The following is a 22,836-nucleotide window of genomic DNA, read 5'->3' on the forward strand; positions in this document are numbered from 1 at the left end:
GATGGGTGATCTCCTATCCCTGTGGTTATAAGGATCGACATGATGCGACAGTAATTGCGCTTCATCATTTAACCTTGTGGTAAATGAATTCCCCATAATATCATGACACGGAGTTTTTATTTATTTATTTATTTTTTACACACATCAATTGTAAATGTATAGTTAAAATCTCCGTAGATATCTCTAATGGCGTGGGAACACAACCTGATAATATATTTGCATAAAAGTAAATAATGAATTTAAGTGTAATAAAAATATTCAAAATGGAGTTTTTTCGGCTTCACCCTGAGTTTATGTACATCTGAAAGGATTTATGTCACTGCAACTGGCAACCCTAAGCCAACCGTGCACTTGTTGTCTCGCGGACTTCACTTCCGTTTAGCAGTTCGGGCGTCCTGTCTCTATGAAGTGATCATTAATACCACATGGATTCGTGAGTATCTTAATAAACAGGTCATTTATACTGATTCACCTGACACACTGTCTGCGATGGCCTCGTTTAAAAATCGCAAGCCCGAGAAATCACAGATTAGCCTAGCATGTAAAAGCGGACTAGCCCTGTGACAGGGGTGGAGCTCCAAACCGCGAGCGCTCCCTTACCTGAGTGCACTACACCGGGCCTGAGAGAATGGCTTGCAAACACTATTTAGTGCCCTATATATCGACTAGGGCGCGATTCAGCTAGTTACAAACCACTATAGCTGACATTCAGATTATAAGGGTTTAAATGTATAATTCATTTTGAATTGGATTGCAAGTAGAGCTAGTTAGTGTGTGTGTGTGTGTGTGTGTGTGTGTGTGTGTGTGTGTGTGTGTGTGTGTGTGTGTGTTTTGAACTCTGGAGTTAGGAAACTCAGTGAGGATAATTTCACTAATTCTAGCTTCCTGTTTCTAATATTTATAAAACACTTAGTCGTTCACAAGCAAAGCTCTTTGACGCCGATGTTTTACATTAAAAACAAACACTAGTCATCTTTTCTATAGTGTGTATTTTACATGTTCAACAGCTTCCTGTTTAGTGATTTAGTTTCACTTTGAGGTGTGTTATTAAAACAAAGCCTCTGTTTGTATAAAGAGATTTCTCATGTGTTTAGAGTTCTGTTCTGTCCCTGTGGGATTTGTGTCCCACGCTGATGTCATAACGATGATGATGATGATGATGATGGTGGTTGTAGTGGTAGTTAAGCTAGAATGAATTTTATTAGAAAACTTCAGGCACTATGAAGGCAATAGCTTTGATCAGTCATGTCGTGGCTCTTGCTCTTACTGTTCCTTCTCTCTTCTCTTTCCAGCACTTAGTGTCGTGATCTTCATTCACCTGCTGCTGTGACAAAGACGAATCTGCCTAAACACGACGTCCTCATGTGCATCATCTTCTTCAAGTTCGACCCCAGGCCTGTGTCCAAAAACGCCTACAGGTGAGTGCTACACTCTCATTTTCAGCCCTATTTTTTAAAACCAACAGGATTCACATTTCTCCTGAGACGAGCTGTTTCTCTTCAAAGCCTTTGAAGTTTGTTTTTCCTTAAAAAAACATGTACAGGTCTCTTCATTAAAACTCCCGTTAACAAAGAGTCTGATTATAGAAGACGCTAGTGTAATGTTAATGAACACCACACACAAATACACACAGATGAAACTGGGTAAAAGACTGATCCTTTCCACAATAACAAGTTCTAAACCTCTAACTGAGGCACAGACTCATCTCTGAGCTGTGTGAAACGTTTCTATGCAACTTCTTTTCGAATTCATTTTCCAAACTCCATCATCTACACTTTAGTCTTATTGTTTATTCTTTTTATTCTGTTGCTACAGTGATACTAGAGACACCAAGATAGCTGATTCCCTAGAGGAGATGGACGGCTAGAGATGATTTGAAATGTTCCTTTGTATTCTGGGATTGTTTCCTTTCTCTCTTCATTTCCATGAACCTTTGATTACATAAACCTTTATCTTGTGAGAAGAAAGCTTGTGAAATTTTGAGTAGTATGCAAACAGGTTGTTCAGTTTGTAAAAAAAAAAAACAAAAAAAAGGAATCAGTGTTAAAGCTTGGATCATCAGCGCTTCTTCAAGAGAACTGAGAACTTATTCAGAATGTTCATCCACGCCTCTTATCATTGTTTTAAAGTTATCGCAGTGCGACTTTATCACGCTGCTCCATCTCTGTAGGCTCTGGGCTCCGAGGGAGCTGTTATCAGCAGCCGCTGCAGGGACGGCTTTAATTAACGCAGCCGATAAGAACGTAAAGCTGTGAGATTGATGCCGCTGTACATCTCGCTAGTCGCTAATCAATTGAAGGACATTAGCCTGTTTGTTAGCTCAATGACGCAGGACGATCACGAGTGTATGAGTCTCTATATGAAACCAGTTCCTTTTTTTTGTGTGCAAATTTCCGTCTTTCAACCTCACTCCATTTATCTCAGCATTTTTCTCTCTCTCTCTCTCTCTCTCTCTCTCTCTCTCTCTCTATCTATCTATCTATCTATCTCTCTCTCTCTTTTCTGTCTCTGATTGAAGAGGAGATTTCTGTCTCTGATTTCATGGACCAATCTAATTTTCTTCTCCTGGCAGAAAGGAGTGAGCTGTTCTCAGATTACGATCCATGGCCCTTCGTTCCAAAAGCATCTTTTGGAGTGAAATGAAACGGATTAGAACAAATGGAGGTGGCATTAATAGACTCCGTGCTATCCACCACATGAGCTCCAGATACAGTACAGCTCTGTAAAGCAGCTTCCAAAAGCTTTATTACTTTTAATTAATCACTTATTTAAAATTCATACATGATGTTTGGAGCTATAAGATGTAGGACTGATGGTTGTAGAGGCCACGCCTCCTTCATTGGGTCTGATAGTTGTAGAGGCCATGCCTCCTTCACTGGGTCTGATGGTTGTAGAGGCCACGCCTCCTTCATTGGGTCTGATAGTTGTAGAGGCCACGCCTCCTTCACTGGGTCTGATAGTTTTAGAGGCCACGCCTCCTTCACTGGGTCTGATGGTTGTAGAGGCCACGCCTCCTTCACTGGGTCTGATAGTTGTAGAGGCCACGCCTCCTTCACTGGGTCTGATGGTTGTAGAGGCCACGCCTCCTTCATTGGGTCTGATAGTTGTAGAGGCCACGCCTCCTTCACTGGGTCTGATAGTTTTAGAGGCCACGCCTCCTTCACTGGGTCTGATGGTTGTAGAGGCCACGCCTCCTTCACTGGGTCTGATAGTTTTAGAGGCCACGCCTCCTTCACTGGGTCTGATGGTTGTAGAGGCCACGGCTCCGTCACTGGCTCTGATGGGTTTAAAGCCACACCTCCTATCCTGGGCCTGAAGCTGGACCGTTTCTGTATCCTGCCCTCACTCCTGCACTGTTAATGTTGTTCTTTTCAGTTCATCTGCATTTTTTTTTATCTGCATCTTTTCTATTCTCTGTATTTCTCTGCAGGCTGATCTTGGCGTCAAACAGAGATGAGTTCTACAACAGGCCATCCAAAGCTGCCGACTGGTGGGGCAGCGGTAAAGATATCCTCAGCGGTAAAATCGCAGTCATGTGACTTTGGCCTGTATGATCACCCGCCATCTTTTTCTTCACCGTAGTCCACGAGATACATGCTTTAAAAGAATATTTTAGACTATTAAATGATGTTATGAATAGGTGAATGAATCCAAATTAAATAAATGTAAATTAGTTGTAAAAATTACTTAATGCAGACTATAAATAACAAAAAATTCCAGCTCTACACAGCGTCCCAGTGTTTTTTTTTTTTTTTTTTTTTTTTTTTTTTTTTTCCTGGTCCATCCATCACTAGAGCATAGAGCTAAATTAAAAACCAAACAATTATTGTGTCCTGTGATTCAGCTATGAATCTCTTCATCTGCTCGTTTCCATGTGAACCAGATTCCTTCATTGATAATGTACTTCGTTATTCGTCTTCTCTCAGCGACGCCTGTTACAGGACAAAAGCATCCCTAAACTGACACTTTAGGAGAAATTATCTTAAATGAGATTGGATTCGTACGCAAGTCTGAGATGTAAAGAATATATTTGTGAATGTTCATGAAAAAGATTTCACAAGGAACGACGTCTTCGATTTGGAATCGTTCAGGACAGTAATTATAAAAACATTGTAAAACATTATATTATATGGTTTCCCAGCGCTCCACTCCTCCGGAAAGCAGCGATGTAAATGACTGCAGGAGGCGAGTCAGTGTGAGGAATCCGGCTCTGCCTCGAGGCTGGGAGGGAGTTCTGGGGTGTGTTGTTGTTCACTGGCCTCTGTTTGTGCTGCTAATCTCGGGGTCAGTGACCGACAAGAGCCCTTAATTGATGGGTGCTTTTATGCGAGGTGACGGAAATGAAGTGCGGGGGAGGGGGTGTTATCTGCTGCAGGAAGGACGATGGGATGAATGTTGATGAAGAGCGACGCAGGACATGGAGCCCACGGGATTCTCAGGCAACGTGACCGGCTTTGAGTAACCGATCTAACGCAACACATCAAGGCAGTTTCCAAAAGCCACCAACTGTCGCATAGATATACTGATTTAGACTGAATCCCCAGTGTTCTGTAATTACAGCAGTTTTATGGTGTTTTGCATTCTATAACATTGCTGTAAGATATATAACTCATTCAACATGCTCTCTGAAGAAGGTTTCTTCCTGAAGCTGTACACTTCAAACTAAACACTCTGCCAATTAACTTGATCTGAAATATTTAAGGAAATCAGATCTCACCATGATTTGAATAATCCCATGTTCAGGTGGTGCAGAAAAGGTATAATAAAATGGCAATGATCCGGTTTGTGTACAGCTGAAAGATGTTAGATTTTTTTTCTAAAAAAAGATGTCTTTTTTTTTCTATATTTTATTTGTAAATAAATATTTTATTTGTATGTGTTTATTTTTTTATAGCTATTATCTTAAATATACGTTTATAAAAAATAAAACAAAAAAATAATTAATGAAAATAATAATAATAATAATAATAATAATAATAAACAGTTTGGAATGCTTAGCATTAAATAAGGATTATTTCATGTTTTGCTCAACTGGATAAAGATGATGATGAGGAAGCTACTATTAGTAAGGAACTGCTTTTTCTATCTAAGCTGGGATGTATTGAAATAATGTGTGTGTGTGTGTTCAGGTTTGGATATGGAGGAAGGGAAGGAAGGCGGGACCTGGCTGGGAATCAGTAAACGAGGCAAACTATCAGCTCTGACCAATTACCTGGAGCACAAGTACAACCCGGAAGGCCTGGGGAGAGGTGGGCCATGCACTGTTTCTCACACCTTTCACAAAGCAAAAATGTGTCAGAGGATTTTTGTGATGTTGGGATTTGAATAGGAAATTCTATACTTTGTGTTAACTGGATATCAAGTTTGAATTTGAATCATATTCAAATGAAATCAAATTTTTCTTCCGAACTCAAATGATGACGTAACAGATCCAGATGTGACTGTCAGCTGTAGAATATTGTCAGCACTAATTTGGCTGTGATTGAACGAATGTGTGTGAGAACGCAGTGAGCAGCGATCGTGTCATTGGTGCTTCCAGTTAATGATACCGGAGGACGCGGCTCACGTTAGCGACGTTGTTGATGGAGCACTGAAAATCAACTCGCAGCATCTTACTGACTGATGCTGCCGCTTTTATCGACTCTGTACTGGTGTGTGTTGGTACGATGCAGTGGGCTCAGGACATCAGTGTGATGCTATTAGATTTGTTTAAAGAAAAACATCTTGTTATCGTTATCTCCTCGACGGCTAAAAGCAAACTCGTGTTCGTTTTTTTTGTTGTTGTTGTTCCCAGGGTTTTTGGTGTCCAATTACATGACAGAGAATGTGGACAGCTTCTCGTACCTGCGCAAGGTGGCGTCTGAGGGTCAGCTGTACAACGGCTTCAACGTCCTCACCGCTGAATTCAGGTAAACGCTACACGCTAATAATTCTTTCCTTTTAACCCTTAAAGGTGCAATAGTCTATTTTCCCATGCAGGTTAGAATAAGCTGAAAATAATGTAAAACATCATAAAAAAATTAAAGGTTTATCTGTAGCCCCAATGGTACTGACTTACTCCAGAATACTCGTTTGGGTCATTTTACAGACATCCTGGGGGCGGAGCTTCGTGAACATTGGTAGGAGTTTTGGGGACGGATTTAAAAAAAAAAACCCTGATTTAACCTTATCTTGAAAAACATGACTAATCTTACTAAATGCACTTTAAAAATAATAGAGATTGTTTCCTTTCATTTCATCTGTTTCTCTCTCTCTCTCTCTCTCTCTCTCTATCTGTCCCTCTCTTTTTGTTATGTGGGATAGAGCTATAAAAGAAGTGATTATGTCTGATCTCAAAGGTCTGATCCATTGATCTGGCCACCTGCTCTTTCTGCTCTTCCTAGAACTGGATGGACTTTAAGATGCCTGTTTATAATTCAGCTCCACAGCTGCTGCTTCCAGCACACCGTGCCCTCTGAGGCTTTGTGGGCTCTTTTGTTACAGTCAGGTTTTGATTTTAAAGAGTTGATTCCAGCAGACACAGCTGTAGGATGGTGGGATTTGAGTGCTGGAACATTGGCTGAAATGCTGATGGATGGAACTGAGTGTTGAACTTAAATGATTCATTTAAGATCATCAGGCAGTAGGCAACTGATCCAGGAAGCTGGAGAGTTGGTGAAATTGGGCACTGATCCAAAGGCTGCTACAGTAGTGGGGAAAAATCTGCACAATGTTTGCCCCATACAACATTGTCTTTACATTGTCTTAAGTCTGTGTTTTCAAAGACCAATCACTGATCACCATTATTCACAAAGCATAGTCACTGATCACCAGCATTCACCAAGACCAGTCACTGATCACCGTCATTCACATTAACTAATTACTGATCACCAGCATACAAAAAGATTAATTACTGATCACCGGCGATCGCCATTGTTCCCATTATACAATCACTGAACAGAATCTTTCCCAACAACCAATCACTGATGAGCATTTGTTTGCAAAAAAAAACAGAGGATTTTTTGAGGAAAAGCTGAATGGCTCCACCACAGACACTTCGTATCTTTAAATCTAATATGGGCCACTTAATTACTTATTTATTATAACATATGAAGCGATAAAAATCAACCTTTTTTTTTTTGAATACGTTAGTAGCATGTGAATGTAGAAGATTGCTGGTTACTTAGCGATTAGCCTCCTGCTCTGGACAGTGATGCAGGCATCTATGATCTCATTGAGTGTGGATATTTCATTCCCAAATCAATAGCAGCTTCCTGCCACTGGAGAGGGGTTTTCTATTATAATAAAGAGATTCATTTTTCATCCTGGCCTCCTTCAGTGCTGCAGCAGATGATGAGATTTGAACGTCTGCTGTGATAGACACAGCCGATAAACATTCCACATATTTTCACGCTTGATAATGGAGAAGAGGAACTCCATGCTGCTACTACGAACAGTAAATCGGATTTGTGTTAAAAGGAGCAAAGTAAAGCGAGTTGGACAGGCAGTCACACAAACATATTTAATGATTTCTTGCGTCTAGATTAAACTATTCTGTTCGTAAGCGCTTATCAGCTGCTCTCTGACCTTCAGCAGTGTGTTCCTCTCTGTCAAGAGGGACTTTCCAGAAGATAAGACGGAACAAGATAACGCAGGCGATGATAAGGTTTCACACGCTCTGTTTGTCTGACGTGGTGTAAACAGTAGTAATGAGTTGTTCGCAAAGGAGTCACTTTAAAATGACTCCTAACGATGTATGTAGGGACAATATAAAGAAAATCTCCTGATGTTACTCAAAAAGGAATTTCTGCTCTTTAACTTCATATTATTACAATTTTACCAGCTAATACCTTTACATATTTATTTGTCCACTCCTGACATTGTGTGAGCACTGCCTTGCTGTTTTTATTTATTTAAATGTTATTAATATTTGAATAAAACAAATCGTTTTATTTTTTATTGTTTATTGCAAATAGGTGTCATCCTTTCTCTACATGATCGCCATTTCCTTCAAGGGTTCCAGCACTTAAAAAATGTCCAGATTCTCCTAAAAGAAAGAACGGATTCAGTTCTAATTTATGTTGTCCCCTTTTTTTTTATTTGATTCACCCTTGTTTGATGCAGTGATATGTTTTTTTTTTTTTCCATTTTGTTCATTAAAAGGTAGAGTAATACACTTCGTTTATAATTTCACTCACAATCTGGCAAAGAAGAAAATCTACTAGTCCAAAGATTGCTAACATTGTATAGAAAATGTAAATAAATCATTTACTAATGGACTTTAATCGATGTGCAGAGTCACCTAATCTGACTCTGAAAAGATTCAGCATTTCCATCACTGAACTGAACAGGAGCAGGACAGAGCTGCTAGTGAACAAACATTGTTGAGTTGATTCCTTTCTTGCCTGAGCCTCATGTAATAGTTAGTGTGGATGCTGTACACTGAACTATACCGCACTAATGAATGGTTTGAATCTTTTGAAGTTGTCTCTCACCCTGTGACATTTGACCTCTCTGTTTCTCATTATCAGTGCTGATGCTGATTAGCATGTTAGCGAAAGTCTTCACTGTCCGTCACTCGTCTGTGTGCTTCGACTCTACCGTGGCAGTTCCAGTGTTCTGTGAAGATTAATGGAATTTATAATGGCACTAATTTGTGTGTTTAGTATTGGCTAATTTAGTCTCTGGGTCTCCCAATACAGAGCCAATGAGGACACGATGTGTTACTATGGAAACAGGGGCAGTCCGGAACCTGTGTGCCTCAAAGCAGGTTTGTTCTGTTCCTCTACGGGTGCTCTCACACTCAGACACACACAAATAGACACAAGCACACATGCTTTGAATCTTAACGAAACCCTTTATTTAGAATATTGGTGTAAAATATTGTTGGTCCATACACATACACACACGTGCACACTTTGAATTGTACAGTAGTGTCTTTGTCTTGGTGTATAGTAGAAATAGTCCACTCACACACACTTACTATGAATGTGTGTGTTTCAGCAGGAATCTACGGTCTCAGTAACTCTCTGTTAGATACTCCTTGGAGGAAGATGCAACACGGTAAACAGCACTTCACCAGCGTGGTGGATAAAACACTGCCCCCTGAAGGCCTGGTCCAGGAGCTGCTTCAAGTCCTCAACGATGAGGAACTGTAAGGATCTGTCTGTCTGTCATCTGTTACTATAGAGCTAAACTATTTATTATGCCGCAGTTCTTACCAGAGTCTCTCTCTCTCTCTCTCTCTCTCTCTCTCTCTCATACAGCACTCTCTGCGCATCTGTCTGTCGTGTCATTATATTCTGTAGGTCATGGTTCTGCTCTTTCTTACTTTATTTCCATTCACACAATTACATTACAGTTGCATACTGATCCTTCTTCTCTTGCTCTCTTTCTCTCTCTCTCTCTCTCTCTCTCTCTCTCTCTCTCTTTCATTATCACTTTCATTCCTCTGATCCGTCACTTTAATCTTTTGGTTCTCTAGGTGAAATAGAGGAGAGTGCATTAGAAAGTTATTTCAGAAGATCTTTTACAGAAGCGGTTCATAAGTTTTATATATGCTGAAGTCTGAGAAGGATCACATCTGTCTGATCATCAGCAGAGTACAAATTTCACTCGATTTGTCTCTGTTTCTCACACACGCACACACTGGTATGATGCACACTCCATTTGCACCTCATTATAACTAAATAAATGCTTGCTAAAACTGTTGCGAGCCATTGGAGTGTTGACTCCATATGTGGACTGAATGGAGAAAATTGAAAAAGGAATGTTGATAAAGTGTGTGTTAGTGTGTCTGTGTGCTTTATTAGCCTTTACTGAACTGATGTATTGCTATAATGAGTTTCAGAACTGGCATCCGCTCCTTCTCTGTGCTGTGACACACTGATTTCAGCTTCGTACCTTTCTTTTCCTGTGCTGGAACTTAGCAGGTTATTACGTGTGTTTAAAAAGTCTCAGGAACCTAAAACTGAACGTGAGCAGAACACGAGTGGAGTTGGTGTGTTTTCCTTCTAATGATATAAAGCTGTGAATTTACAATCCAGAAGACGAGGTCCGGTGGTTTACTTGGAGTTCGGATGGAACTTCACTGGGATTTAAGGGATATTTTGGATTTGATATTTTATATGTTACACCAAGCTCATTAATGTAGCAGCCCATCAACTGCAGCAACAAAAAAAGCAAAATGCTACAATATATAATGGGTTTTATATTTGAGCTGATTTACTCTTAGTGCTATCAATTTCCCATGATTTAACTTGTGATTGAAGGGTCGCTAGAGGCAGAATCATTACACTCACAAGCTACCATTAAATATATGAGCTTCTCATTTTCTCCGTTTTCGTTTTCGGGCTTCATTTCGGTAGAGTTCGTTCAGGGGGCTGGCAGATACATTCTAAACCAAAAAAAAAAAAAAAGCCTGCGTAAATGTGAACTGATGTTATTCATGAGACTATGTGATTGTTGATCTCATTACTCTGAACAAATACAGGCCTGAATCCCTGCTGCTTCAAGTGTGCCCTCTTTCCTTCGAAGATAATGAGCCACACACTGCAGGGAGATTCATGTGCAAGGATCTCTGCTAGAAAAACCAACTATGGCCATCACTAGGGATGTTTCTTTGTTTATATGTGATCTACTTATCTGTTATTTATTACCTGTGGTAGATGAGACATTCTTTGTTGTAGGATATACTGAAAGTCATGATACTGGGTCAGGCAACACTAGTTCAGATTCATGCACATAGAAATGAATTGATTTAGATAATCATATGATATATTACACATATTCTCTCTCTCTCTCTCTTTCTTTCTCTCTCGCTCTCTCTCGCTCTCTCTCTTTCTCAGAAACACACCTGACCCCATGCAGGAGCATCAAGGTGAAGGCTACAAGAAGGACTGGCTTAAAGCTCTGTCCGCTGTATGTGTGCGCACGCCGAGTTATGGCACCAGGTTGTGTATTAAAATTATTGCATTTATCTTGTGCATCTTTGAAGGTTCCAAACCACTGAGACTCCTTTAAGTGTAAACATATTGATAATTCAACCACGATGTGGCATCAAAATGCATTTTATTTTTTCTCACACGGTGGTTTAGGACAAACACCATCATCCTGATCGACAGTGAGAATAACGTCAGCTTCACCGAGCGCACCATGTTGAACTGTGATGTCACCCAATGGAGCACAAAATCCTTTCAGTTCAAGCTGCAGGAATGACCATGCCTCGCCTCGCCTCACCTCACCCCGGCTCCCCTGCCACCACTCGTGCCTTTCTTCACTTCAATTTACGTCCTTTTTACTATTAGACTTTTCCTACTTCAGCTGAAGGGAGGCATTTTTAACTGCAGTTTTCCTCGAGTGAGCATCTCTGTGTAGTTTGGTGACTGAAGTTTAGGCACCATCACGCACCTGAACCTGAATATGACATCTGTGGTAGTGCTGAACGTTACACTAAATGTCCTTTTGGCCATATTTTAAAATAACTACTGTTTGAGTAGTTACGTGAGGCTTGAGTAGTGAGGTTAGAATTATTTGAAGGCTTTCTGCCAAAGAAACCAGAATTTTTCTTTTTTATTAGCAGTTCTGCTTTAATAGTAACCTAATGAACGTGACCATCTATAAATGGTTTAGCTCATCTATAGCTATAACTCAGGAACTGCAAGTCATGTATGAAGCGACGATCACACCAATAAACTCTATTTCACCTTCCTTAACTCGATAAACTGTGTGTTGTACATCGTAGGGTTTGTTACCTAGATGTTTAGCATCATTTGTATTAATCTGCCTTTAGTGGATTTTTTTTTTTTTTGGTAGGCAGTTACAGGAAGATTGAATTAGGGAACATCACTGTACTTGGTATAAATTCATGCCAAAAAAAATCTACCCACACATCTCAAAAGGTAATAAACATGTCCTACACTCTAGCAGAAGGTCTGACCAATAACATTCACTCCCACTCCCAAGTGTGGCCAATTTCAATCACTACAGTATAGCAGTCTTGATCATTCCCCCAGTATGTTTAACCAATCCTGATCACTCTGGTAGAAGATTTGACCAATCCAGATCTCTTTGGTAGGAGGTTTGACCAAACCAGATCACTTCGGAGGTTTGACCAATCCATAGACATAACATCAACAGCACATAAATGCACCACTGTATAATGATGATTAGCTTCTAGACCTGGCCTGACCAAGGGGTTAAGCATTAGGATCTGAACTATGGCAACAGTTAAAGGATAAAGCTACATATCAAGGTGCTGCAGATCAGATTTTATGGAGTGCATCTTATGAATCTTGTTTGCCATCATTAGAAGTTTTTAAGGGTTTCTCTTTGTCTTCTTCATTTTATGATTTTGAATGACTGACAACTTCCTTTAATTAGTCAGATGAAAAGATGCTGAATCTTTTGATCACCTTAGGAGTTGTTTTTAATGAAGGGATGGGAAAAATTGCATGCTGTCTTGAAAGTAGCTTCAGTGATGCATGAAAAAAACCTTATAATGAACTTTTACATGAGCAAAATTTGGCCACTAAAATAAACAGACATTAAGCAAAAAAAAAAAAAAAAAAGCAAAGATCAGTTTTAATCACATCACATATAAAAATCTTGTCACCCTGAAAGTTAAGCTGTCCTTCAAGCTGTGTTCCCAAAGGTAACTGAACTGAATTTTCTCATTGTTACTTTGTGTATTAATAAGGTCACACTTCTATCCAAAGCAACTTGCAAACCAGGCAAGAACCAAGCCAAGCTAGGAGCGCACCAGAGCAGGAGCAGAGCCATGGCAGGTGTTGTAATGTATTCACACACCGCTTTGTATTATTCTATGCAGATTAAGATATAGCATATAGTATCTCTCTCTTTCTCTCTCTCACTCTCATATCATTCTTTTTATGATCACGCTGTCCAGAAATGCACCCTAACACATCGAACCTTCAGGTGGTTGGCCTACATCAGATCGCATCTGGTTCCAGTCCAGTTATTTTTCCCCAGTTTGAAAAGTTTGCATGATGCCTGAGGAGCGTTTATGTAGTTGTTACTGTAAAATATGTCTATATCCATAATGCATATTTACTAAAACCTTAAATTGCTTCCATTTGCTTATTTTATTTGTTTAACACTTTCTGAACATATAATCTTACAGGATTTTACTCTTCCCTGGACCTACTGGTGAGCAGAAAGCAACGCTGTGTCTCCGTCCTTTTCTCGTGTCTATCCACTGCATTTCTTCCAAACCTTCAGCATCCCCTCTTACCCTCACCCTCTCTGACCCCTGCCACACCACTGCAAACTCTGTCTCTGTCCCCCTGATGCATAGGGCCGAGAGTCAGCCTCATGACTGCGTGGATCATCCTGCCCATCAGCCTAGCCGCCTTCAGCCAGGACTATATAGGACTATTCCAGTGTGTATTTTTAAAGCCTGGTGCTGTGTGTGAGACAGTGAAAATCTTTACATTTTATTTTAAAACCTGAAAGACTATTAAGATTTTAGAAATCATGTTATTTGATCACATAGCACAGTGCACACAGACCAACAACTGAGTTTGTCAGCAGTTTTCCTTAATAGTATCTAAAAGTTTGCATCCCCATAGATTTACACACTTATTTGAATGTGCGTCAGTAAAGTGTCTAGCAACACGTGCTCTCTTAATAGACTCAGAGAGACTCAGAGATTTGACATGAATTATATAGTAAAAAAGACTCAAATTGAAGTTTTTAATTGGAGAAATTAAAATGTAAAACAAACAAACAAAAAATATATATAACTATTATTTATATATTTAACTATTAAGTTTAAGTGATTTTATATATATATATATATATATATATATATATATATATATATATATATATATATATATATATATATATACACATACATAATACTTATATAATATATAAAATCACTTAAAGTTAATAATTAAACGCATTAAACAACCTTTAAAAGCTATAAAGCATTTATTTATTTAACAATCGTACGCTTTTATTTTCTATATTAAAAGTATCGTTATTGATCCACTGCTGTGCGCCGTCTTTTTGTAAATACCCATATATTGCGAAAAGATTTTGGGTGATGCATTATGGGTAATGTAGTCTTACACCTTTTTTCACTGAAAGCATGTGGCAGCTTGTAGAACTACTATTCCCACGAGGCGCAGCGGACAACTAAAACAAGACGGACGTAGGCGTTAGCTTTAAAGCAACACCACCAAGGTTGTTTGGGTACGTACCAAAAGAATAACAGTACCGTAAGGTATGTTCAGAATTGTGCTGATTTTTTTGAAGGTTACAGCTCATTTCAAAGCTCACGCCATTTGTTAGTAAAGAAGTGCAAAATTGAAGAAATAGAGAAGCTAGTCGGCTAATTATACAGTGTAGCATGCTAGCGATAGTTAGCTGTCGGGACATCAAGAGCATTAGGACCGGTTTATAACTGGTTTATATTTAATTATAATGCCATTTTCTTTCTGCCGAAACTCTAATATCGGCGACGCTACTGAACAAATGTGTTAATTACTCATTTATAGCTAATTTGAGCTATTCGGGTGGAGGATGCGGAAAGTGTTTTGTGGCTCATCGAACGCTAAAAAATGGAAGTAAGGGGTTAACTATTTATCACCACAACGAAAAGCGATGATTAGCTGTTTGAGACAAGAATCTGCTGTAAATTTGAACCTCGAGCATCTTTTGTAAAGTTAGTTACACTCGATATTCTCAGCTTGGCGTATGTGTTGTTTTTATACCCGTATTGTTTCTTGGGCCGTGATTGGCTAATAGCCCGTCTTCGAAAGCAGTGAGTAAGATGAGTCAATTATATTACAGAACGAGGGATCTCAGAAGCCTATCGTGGAGCAGGAGGTGGGATTTGTCGGAATGTGGTTAGGGGAAAAAAAGGACTAGCGGACTTTTTTTTTTTTTTTTTTTTTTTTACCCATTCTCCAGGTTAAAAGGTTTGCATGATGCCTGAAGAGCATTTCTGTTGTGTGTTTTTTTTCTTTCTGTAAAATGTGTCTTGTATCCATTAATGCTTATTTTCAAAAACTTTCTTAAATTGCTTCTGTTTGTTTACTTTTTTTTTTATTTATTGCTTCCTGAATGTATAATTTTACAGGATTTTCCTCTTCCCCGGACCTGGTGGTGAGCAGAAAGCAGCGCCGCGTCTCCGTCCTTCTCTCATGTCCATCCACTGCGTTTCCCGATCCATCAGCATCCTCTCTTCCTCCCCTCACCCTCTCCGACCCCCGCCGCACCCCTGCACCCACCATCTCTGTCCCCCTGATGCGCAGGACCGAGAATCAGCCTCATGACTGCGTGGATCATCCTGCCCGTCAGCCTAGCTGCCTTCTCCATTACAGGGATATGGATAGTGTGAGTGTTGAGATGTCAAACCTGCTGTTCACTGCGTTCAGCTGCGTGCATCATGACCGATCCTAATTTAACTCTCTCTGTGTGTTTTAGGTATGCCATGGCCGTGACAAACCACCACGTTTGTCCCGTAGAGAACTGGTGAGCTCACACCTGTGTTAAATGGCACCAGTTTATTTCCACTACAGCATGGTATATGCTTTATTGTGTTTTTCACTGAAGGTCTTACAATGAGACGTGTTCAGAGCAGAAGGCTGAACCGGGCTTCCCCAAAACCTGCTGCACCATCCAGGACATCCCACTCATTAGGTATACACACACACACAGACCTGCAAAGCGCTGAGCTTAGCTTCCCTAAATAATTAAAGAGAAGTTTCAGGCCAGAATATCTAATATCGCTTGCACTAAATGGAAACAGAAGCTGGGTGAACGGACAAGTGGATAAGTAGATCAATGGATATATGAGTGGGAAAATAGCTGGATGGATGGATGAGTTGATAAGTCGATGGAAGGGATGAGGAGATGAGTGAACGGATGAGAGGATGGATGGATGCTTCAGAGACTTATACTGTGCTTGAGTGGATGTATGAGAAGACAAATTGTTCACTTGTCCATCTATTGTGCCATTCATTAAAGAGACAGGCAGATGGACAGATGTTTGCAGAGGAGGAGATAAATGAATGGACAAGTTTATAGATGGATGGACAAGTGGCTGGATGGAGAGATGAGTGTGTGGGTGGATGAGTGTACAGTTGGACAAGTGTGTGGCCGAGTAGATGGATGCTGATGGTGTTCTTTACTGTGTTTTGTGTTGCAGTAAATGCGGCTCATATCCTCCAGAGAGCTGTCTGTTCAGCCTCATCGGCAATGTGGGAGCACTTATGGGTGAGAGTGCTGCCTCATCTCACACTCACACACACACACAGTAAACATAAATATGAAGTGAATGGATTTTGAAGAAAGTAAAGTGCTGAGAGATGCGCTCTTAATGTAAAAGGGAAGTGATGCATCTGGACATTATAGGGGTGTTTATTACAACACACACACACCACTGCTGCTGTTTTGGATAGAACGCTTTATTTGTTTGGGTTTTGAATTTCAAAGCGGCTCACGCTGTCTGGAGCAGGAAAATTCCAAAACATGTTTTCTGTCAACACAGGAAGTTCTCATCATACGTGTGCTGCTGATGATGCTCAGGCTTTAAAACTGCAGCGTTTAAGTGGAACTTTACTGGGGGGGGACACCACACACATACTCTGTGTTACTGGGACACACACCATTACAAAAACTGCAAACGTGGTGGTGACGTGACATAAGATGTTTCGGTGGAATTTACATGTCTCCTGCTTCTGACTGACCCGAAATCTTCCATAAACAAGACAGATGGCTTAAAACGCTCTCTTTCCACTCATCTCTCATGTATTTAGGAACAGTTTTCTTTCCTTTTAGTGAAGCAGGAGTGTTTAGAGTGTGTAGGAAGCCTGACATAATGCTGCTGTGTGTACAGTGGTGATGGTGTGTCTGCTGCGCTACGCTCAGATCATCGAGCACAGTCATCACTGCTGGACCAACACGAGTGGCCTGGTGACCGGCTTCACCAACGCTGTGGGACTTGTCATGGTGGGAAACTTCCAGGTGTGTGTGAAAATCTGAATGGCGTTAATGTTTGTAATCGGTTGCGGTTTCCGTCTGATACATGCCGAGCCTCGTCTCCGTGTTCCTGCAGGTGGACCACGCTAAGACTCTGCATTACGTGGGTGCAGGCGTGGCCTTTCCCGCCGGCATACTGTTCGTGTGTCTGCAGTGTGTGCTGACGTACCGCGTCGCCGTCACTCCTCTCGATTACCTGATGGCCCACGTGAGGGTGGCACTCTCCAGTGTGTCTCTGATCGCCCTCATCCTCAGTATCCTTTCAACTCCAAGCCTTCCCCTTCATAGGATATTTAAAAGTTAATCAAGTTAGTCTTCCACAGGAAATGGAAAAAAAAAACAACAAAAAAAAACAGTAAACGCTGAAGGCTGCAGAATGTTCGACTCTTACTGATGTAACAGGCAATAAATGGATAAGATAAATAAATGATAACTCTACATTATATTGTAGTTATCATTTATTTATCTTATCCATTTATTGCCTTATCTTATTCATTTGTTTGTTAAAAAGGCACTAATTAAAATAAATAGGAATTAAATAAATATTAATAAAAATTGAATAAATATTAAAACATTTATTATTATTATTGTTGTTGTTGTCGTGTACATTTCCCTAAGCGTTGGAATCAGGCGGTGCGTTCTTCATCCACGAGAGCTACTTCCTGCAGCACGCCGCTGCCATCTGCGAGTGGGTCTTTACCGTCCTCATCCTTGTCTTCTACGGCACGTTCACCTACGAGTTCGGCTCCGTCACCAGAGAAACCCTGATGGCTGGACTGCAGAAGAACTTCCCCCTTGGGGACGGAGTTTCCAGGGAGCTGAAGACTCCAGGCAGGAGCAGCACCACGTCTACACAACTGAACTGCATGCCTGAGAACATAGCTATGCTTTAACACACACACGCACAGCTGCTGCTGCCTTGAACTAAGTCCCAGAATTCTCTGCACTGCACAGCTTAGTGCTTTTTTTTTTTCTTCTTCTCACCCAATAAAAAAAAACACTATATGATTGACAGGCGTAATACTAAGCAGTGCCCTGGAAGCCCCACCCCTTCCTCAATCCCACATTAGTTCATCTCTCATCCAGATTTTTTTTCAGGGAACTCACGAGAACAAGTAAGAGAGAAAATCAACACATCAACTTAACATTACACATGTTTACAGTTCACATCAGTTGACAATTTTTTTGTAAGCGTGCTAGAATGAAATTTCAGCCTCCGACACATTGCAATGAAATCATTTGACACATTTCAGCTGAATATTTTCAGTGCGTCCATGATGAATGAGTGTAAACTGATTTTCACTGTGTTTGTCAGCACTTGTGATATCTTTCCACGGTTTCACCGAAGTCTGTTAGAGCGGCAATCTCTAAAAGAACGATATAAAAACCCCTCTTTATTCTCCACTTTAATTAGGACAGCAACGTTCACTTTTTTCAGTGAAGGAGGTGTGGCCTAACTAAGGCACCGCCCTTAAATTTATGGATCAAGTTGAATGCTGTGTAAGTCCTAAGCAGTGCAGTGCAAGCCACAATCACTCCACACTCCACTGTTCATGCTTGTCCTTTGTTCTCTGCTCCTGATTTGCCTTCAGCGTTCCACACAGGAAAGATTCGTGAGTCGAATAGGAAACACGGCTCATGTTGCTCAGCGTAGCTGCTGTTGCTGGTGGTTTGTCTGTCGGTGATTGGATTGATGTGTGTTTCCTGTCATTTTTTTATTTTTTTTTGTGCACAAGGGCCGTTCTTTCTGTAGTGGCCTGGTGCTGCTTGCTGCTGTCCGGAAACCTTCGCACATCACGCATGAACCATGTTCTGTTTTTCAGTGAAGGTGCGTCATATACCGAAGTGTAGAAATTTACAAACTCTATCATGAACTGATGATAATCCAGTAGTTGCACAACCCGATAAAATCACTGATGGTTAGTAATCACTGCCTTATAGAGACAATACTATTTATGCCTGTTTTTTTTATATATATATATATATATATATATAGTATATCATAAGTTTTATTGTTATGCCTGTGTGATTTTGTTAAACGTATCAGTTTTTTTTTATCTCCGTATTATCGATCATACTCATGTCATCTTCCACAAGACATCCATCATAAATTACCCATGAGGCCTCTTTCTGTCTTTAGCCAATGAGCTATTATGTATGAAACATTTCATTCTGTTGCCATATTTGTGTTCAGTCTGCCAAAGCCGTCACCATAACAACGTCGAACGAGATTACCGCTAGCAAACGGAGTGTACAGCCGTGCTTTTGCGAACCGCTCTAGACATGACTGAACAGTAAATCCGTGTCTTGGCGTCCAGGCTGGATCCTGGGATTCCGTGTTTACCGGGAAGCTGTTTGTGGCCTTAATCTTCTGTTCGTGTCGCTTCAGAAACCAAAGTGGGTTTGATCGTTCTCTCTGTCATGTTCTGTCACCACACCGTCTCCAGGGCCTCTGAGGTCTCCCGCTGTCGGAACTCCTGAAGCTTCCGGTCCGATGATGGGACTCAGATTAACGTGTTTACATTCTCGGTGTAGAGAGGATCATCTGAGTGGCCTCAGCTAGAGCTGGGTGAGAGCGATGTAATGATAATCAGCGTTATAATCGTTAACATTGCGTTTCTTTAAATTGCTTCTCGGGAACTGTTGACCTCCATCTGTCCATTTTGACATTGGAGACTCCTTCCATAAACCTTAGTCTCCTTACACAAAACCAATATCAATGATCCCATTTTTGGAGCGTACAAGTCGTACAAGTCCCAGTGTGATTTCACTGTTGCTATAGAAATGGACATTACTAATAGAAACCTGCACTACAGTCAGAGCTGCAGTTATATAAAATTAATCAACAGCTTCTGACCAATCAGATCCTGTTTCACAAATACAGGGCTGCAAGCCTCGATGCGTACGACTGGCCAGTGCCAGTTTCAGCTGCTTGCTGTTTAATCATGTTCTAGGATTTCATGACCTCGCCTCGCATTTGGCATTGTGTGGCCAGTTCGAGAAGAACGGCATTGAGGAAGATCTTCACAGAAGGAAAAGACATTTTGGGTTCTTTTATTTCTGTGGTCCGGCTCTGGAGGACGAGTCGGGTGTCCGTCTGCTCCACAGCGTTTACAGCCACACTGAATGCAGTGATGTGTCACTGCTGACTGCACTGATTTGTGTGACTGCTCCAAGATTGTGGTTTTAATTGTTTCTTGTGGTTTTATGCGTCCAAACCTTTGCCAGGTTGGTAAACACCTTTTTAATGATGGAGTAATAGAGTTGTGACGAGTTGCTTCCAGCGTTCACGTAACTGAAGTCCGACGCTTGTCAACTGAATTTTTTCTTTGCGTGTTTTTTTTTTTTTTTTAAACAAAACAGCCTGCCACTTGCGTTCGTATGTCTGCCAGACAATCATGAGTTCTTCACAGCTGATAGCCTGCCAACTTTTTTTTAAGGCCCAGACATTTCAGTCATCTCAAAACTGCTCACTTTTTAATTATTTGTTTTTCTTTTTTTCCAGCCTGTTACAGTTTCTGATGTCTTTAAATGTGTATTTTTTTATCAGCACAATCTCTTCAGAAAAAAAAAGTAGGATAAAAGGATCAAAATTCCAAATCTGAAATATAAAACGGTGCAGAAAGTATTTTTTATTGTATAAATCACTTTGCGTATAAAAGAAAAAGAAAAAAAAGAATTCCTGTATTGTTTTGATGATTTCTTCTTTGATAAGATATTTCTATTCGATTACAATCTGACTGATGAATAAATAATATATATATATATACACTTGTCCTTTTTTCTCTGCAGTTTACAGGGAATCCGAATGAGATTAATTGCCAAGTATGCTTGTGCAATCTCCTGATCACTATCAAAGTTTATTCTAATTAACATTTATTTAAAGAGTTTTGTGAAGTATTTGTTTATTAATTCTGAATATGAAGTATTAAATGTATTTTATACAGGGTTCCTACAGGTTTGCTCAAGTTAAATTCAAGTCTTTTTAAGACCTTTTTAAGAACATTTATATAAAAAATTAATACCTATTTCATGTCCCTACCAGCAAAGAAAAACAAAATTTTTCAAATGTGGAATGGGTAAAAGATAAGCCAAGCAGTGTGAAAAATAAAAACATTTCAGTAGGCCACAAGAAAGTTTGCCGAACAATGTTAAGTTGTTTTTTAACATGAGCTAGCTACTTATTCCATGCTGGGAATATGGGGAACTGAGAGACCCCTGAACAATAAACATCGAAAATCAAAACTCAACAATAAATTAAATTAAATTAAGAAACACAGTCAACTCCTTAGCTCTTCACTCAGGGCAGCAATGTCTTTATCAAGGACAGCCAGTTCCGTCAACTTCTCCTTATGGCCTCTCCGCAAGAGGTTGGACCTGGAGATCAGGTCAGTGTTGGACCCAAAAGCTGTACGCAGATCCACTCTAGTTGCGGCCATAGCTGGAGGGTCTGCAGCGCTAGCAGCAAGCTGGCTAAGCTCTTGTTGCCACTTCAGGCACATTAGCAGATAGCTGGCTAACATTAGTTGGTTGAAACACGCAGGCGAAGGAAGGAGTTTGATTTTGTCCATTGAGAGCATTAATGTGCTTGGACAACTTGGCATGAGACTCTAATGCCTTCATTCCCATTGTACTTGGCTGAATCCTTTTTTTTCATACGGTACAAAACGCCTCAAAAACGTTGTTGTCCACTGGTTTTAACCAATGACGAAAAGAGTTTTTATCCAGCCACGCTTCATTAAAGTTACATTTCCCCATAACCTCAGAATGAAATTGGAAGCTAGCTAACGTAAAAACAAACTTTAAAAATATAACTGCGTGCATCAGTCTAGTGTTAATTTTGTCACCTATGTTTAATTTAGACCTATTCATTCACATATCTTTTTTTGTTAGTCAAGTTTTAGTCGACTAAAAGTCTTTTAATTTTAGTCTAGTTTTAGTCAAAAAACTGTAGCTTGACCACATCTGGAATCTATTGTAAAAATAAATACAACGAGGCCTCATTAAATGCAATAATATCAGGAACACAAGTGTTATAGTGGAAATAAATAACTTAATGAAAAGCCTAAGATCAAAACTGTAGGTATGTATATAAATTACCAACTTAATGCAAGTTATACATGCTATTGCACACACCATTATTGATGATATTTGGAGCAATATTACATGTAATTGTTAAACTTGATTCCCTTACATATACATTTGTTTTTAAGCCTAATTATTCATTTTGATTATGATGTGATTGTGACAGAGGCGTGGGAAGAGGTTTCAGGTTGGGGGGTGCTGAGTTTTTTCTGTCATTACTTTTGAATAAGAAACAATATCAAGGCTATAAAACTTGTCAAAACTCCGCGAATCACAAAAGTATCAGTGAGAAGTTGAGAACACTCGTTTAAACAGTACATACACTCGAACTTGACTGCACATCACATTTTTTACTTTATTGACACTGCTTTTAATCGTAATGCAAAGACCGTTCATCGGGACATAAGCTGTCATGTACAATAAAAGAGCCTGCGCAGCGACAGGAAATATAATTTAACACAAAAAGCCTGACTAGACGGTGGACTTGCGCTCAGGACTATATATTTATTTATTTATTTTATTTTATTTTTTTTTTGAGCGGCGTGTGGACGAATTCTTTCTACGCACACACTATTTTATTTCTTGATAACAGACCGCTGCGAACTATAACACACCGTTGCCATGAAAAACAGAGCGTTGTCATGGACACACAGGATTCTAACCGTAGAGACGGAGCGCAGTATTTTCTTAAGAGGAAGCAATACAATTGTTTTTAAATCAATAAACTCCTTTTTAAATCATCATTTTGAGTCGAATTAT

General features: G+C 40.0%; 2 protein-coding genes across 5 annotated transcripts; both read left to right on the forward strand.

Moving 5' to 3' along the window:
* The first annotated feature begins 303 nt into the window (after positions 1 to 303).
* Positions 304 to 11,693, forward strand: tango2 (transport and golgi organization 2 homolog (Drosophila)). Of its 3 annotated transcripts, none has more exons than XM_060884275.1 (9): positions 304 to 433; positions 1,293 to 1,418; positions 3,431 to 3,519; positions 5,130 to 5,249; positions 5,795 to 5,909; positions 8,682 to 8,749; positions 8,983 to 9,133; positions 10,827 to 10,931; positions 11,076 to 11,693. In XM_060884275.1, the coding sequence occupies exons 2-9, from the start codon at positions 1,363 to 1,365 to the stop codon at positions 11,194 to 11,196; spliced, it is 825 nt and encodes a 274-aa protein (XP_060740258.1). In that variant the 5' UTR covers positions 304 to 433; positions 1,293 to 1,362; the 3' UTR covers positions 11,197 to 11,693. The 3 variants fall into 3 exon arrangements, with proteins under 3 accessions (XP_060740258.1, XP_060740259.1, XP_060740260.1); XM_060884276.1 differs by having other exon boundaries at positions 8,986 to 9,133; XM_060884277.1 differs by lacking the exons at positions 304 to 433; positions 1,293 to 1,418 and having other exon boundaries at positions 3,425 to 3,548.
* Positions 11,694 to 14,075: 2,382 nt separating this feature from the next.
* On the forward strand, positions 14,076 to 20,757 carry tmem150aa (transmembrane protein 150Aa). Of its 2 annotated transcripts, none has more exons than XM_060884273.1 (8): positions 14,076 to 14,199; positions 15,089 to 15,345; positions 15,436 to 15,483; positions 15,565 to 15,651; positions 16,160 to 16,227; positions 16,850 to 16,977; positions 17,069 to 17,246; positions 17,623 to 20,757. In XM_060884273.1, exons 2-8 carry the CDS (start codon positions 15,281 to 15,283, stop codon positions 17,883 to 17,885), a joined length of 837 nt encoding a protein of 278 aa, XP_060740256.1. In that variant the 5' UTR covers positions 14,076 to 14,199; positions 15,089 to 15,280; the 3' UTR covers positions 17,886 to 20,757. The 2 variants fall into 2 exon arrangements, with proteins under 2 accessions (XP_060740256.1, XP_060740257.1); XM_060884274.1 differs by having other exon boundaries at positions 14,167 to 14,230.
* Positions 20,758 to 22,836: the final 2,079 nt, after the last annotated feature.

Source organism: Tachysurus vachellii, chromosome 12, assembly GCF_030014155.1.
Source record: "Tachysurus vachellii isolate PV-2020 chromosome 12, HZAU_Pvac_v1, whole genome shotgun sequence".
In the NCBI taxonomy this organism is placed as follows: domain Eukaryota; kingdom Metazoa; phylum Chordata; class Actinopteri; order Siluriformes; family Bagridae; genus Tachysurus; species Tachysurus vachellii.

What these genes read in the sequence shown, in the direction of transcription:
- tango2 (XM_060884275.1), top strand. Translation starts at nt 1,363, where the DNA reads ATGTGCATCATCTTCTTCAAGTTCGACCCCAGGCCTGTGTCCAAAAAC. An exon ending in GTGTCCAAAAACGCCTACAG is followed by an intron (nt 1,419 to 3,430) that starts GTGAGTGCTACA and finishes ATTTCTCTGCAG; the next exon opens with GCTGATCTTGGCGTCAAACA. An exon ending in ACGCCGAGTTATGGCACCAG is followed by an intron (nt 10,932 to 11,075) that starts GTTGTGTATTAA and finishes ACGGTGGTTTAG; the next exon opens with GACAAACACCATCATCCTGA.
- tmem150aa (XM_060884273.1), top strand. Translation starts at nt 15,281, where the DNA reads ATGACTGCGTGGATCATCCTGCCCGTCAGCCTAGCTGCCTTCTCCATT. An exon ending in GTTTGTCCCGTAGAGAACTG is followed by an intron (nt 15,484 to 15,564) that starts GTGAGCTCACAC and finishes TTTTCACTGAAG; the next exon opens with GTCTTACAATGAGACGTGTT. An exon ending in CAGGACATCCCACTCATTAG is followed by an intron (nt 15,652 to 16,159) that starts GTATACACACAC and finishes TTTGTGTTGCAG; the next exon opens with TAAATGCGGCTCATATCCTC.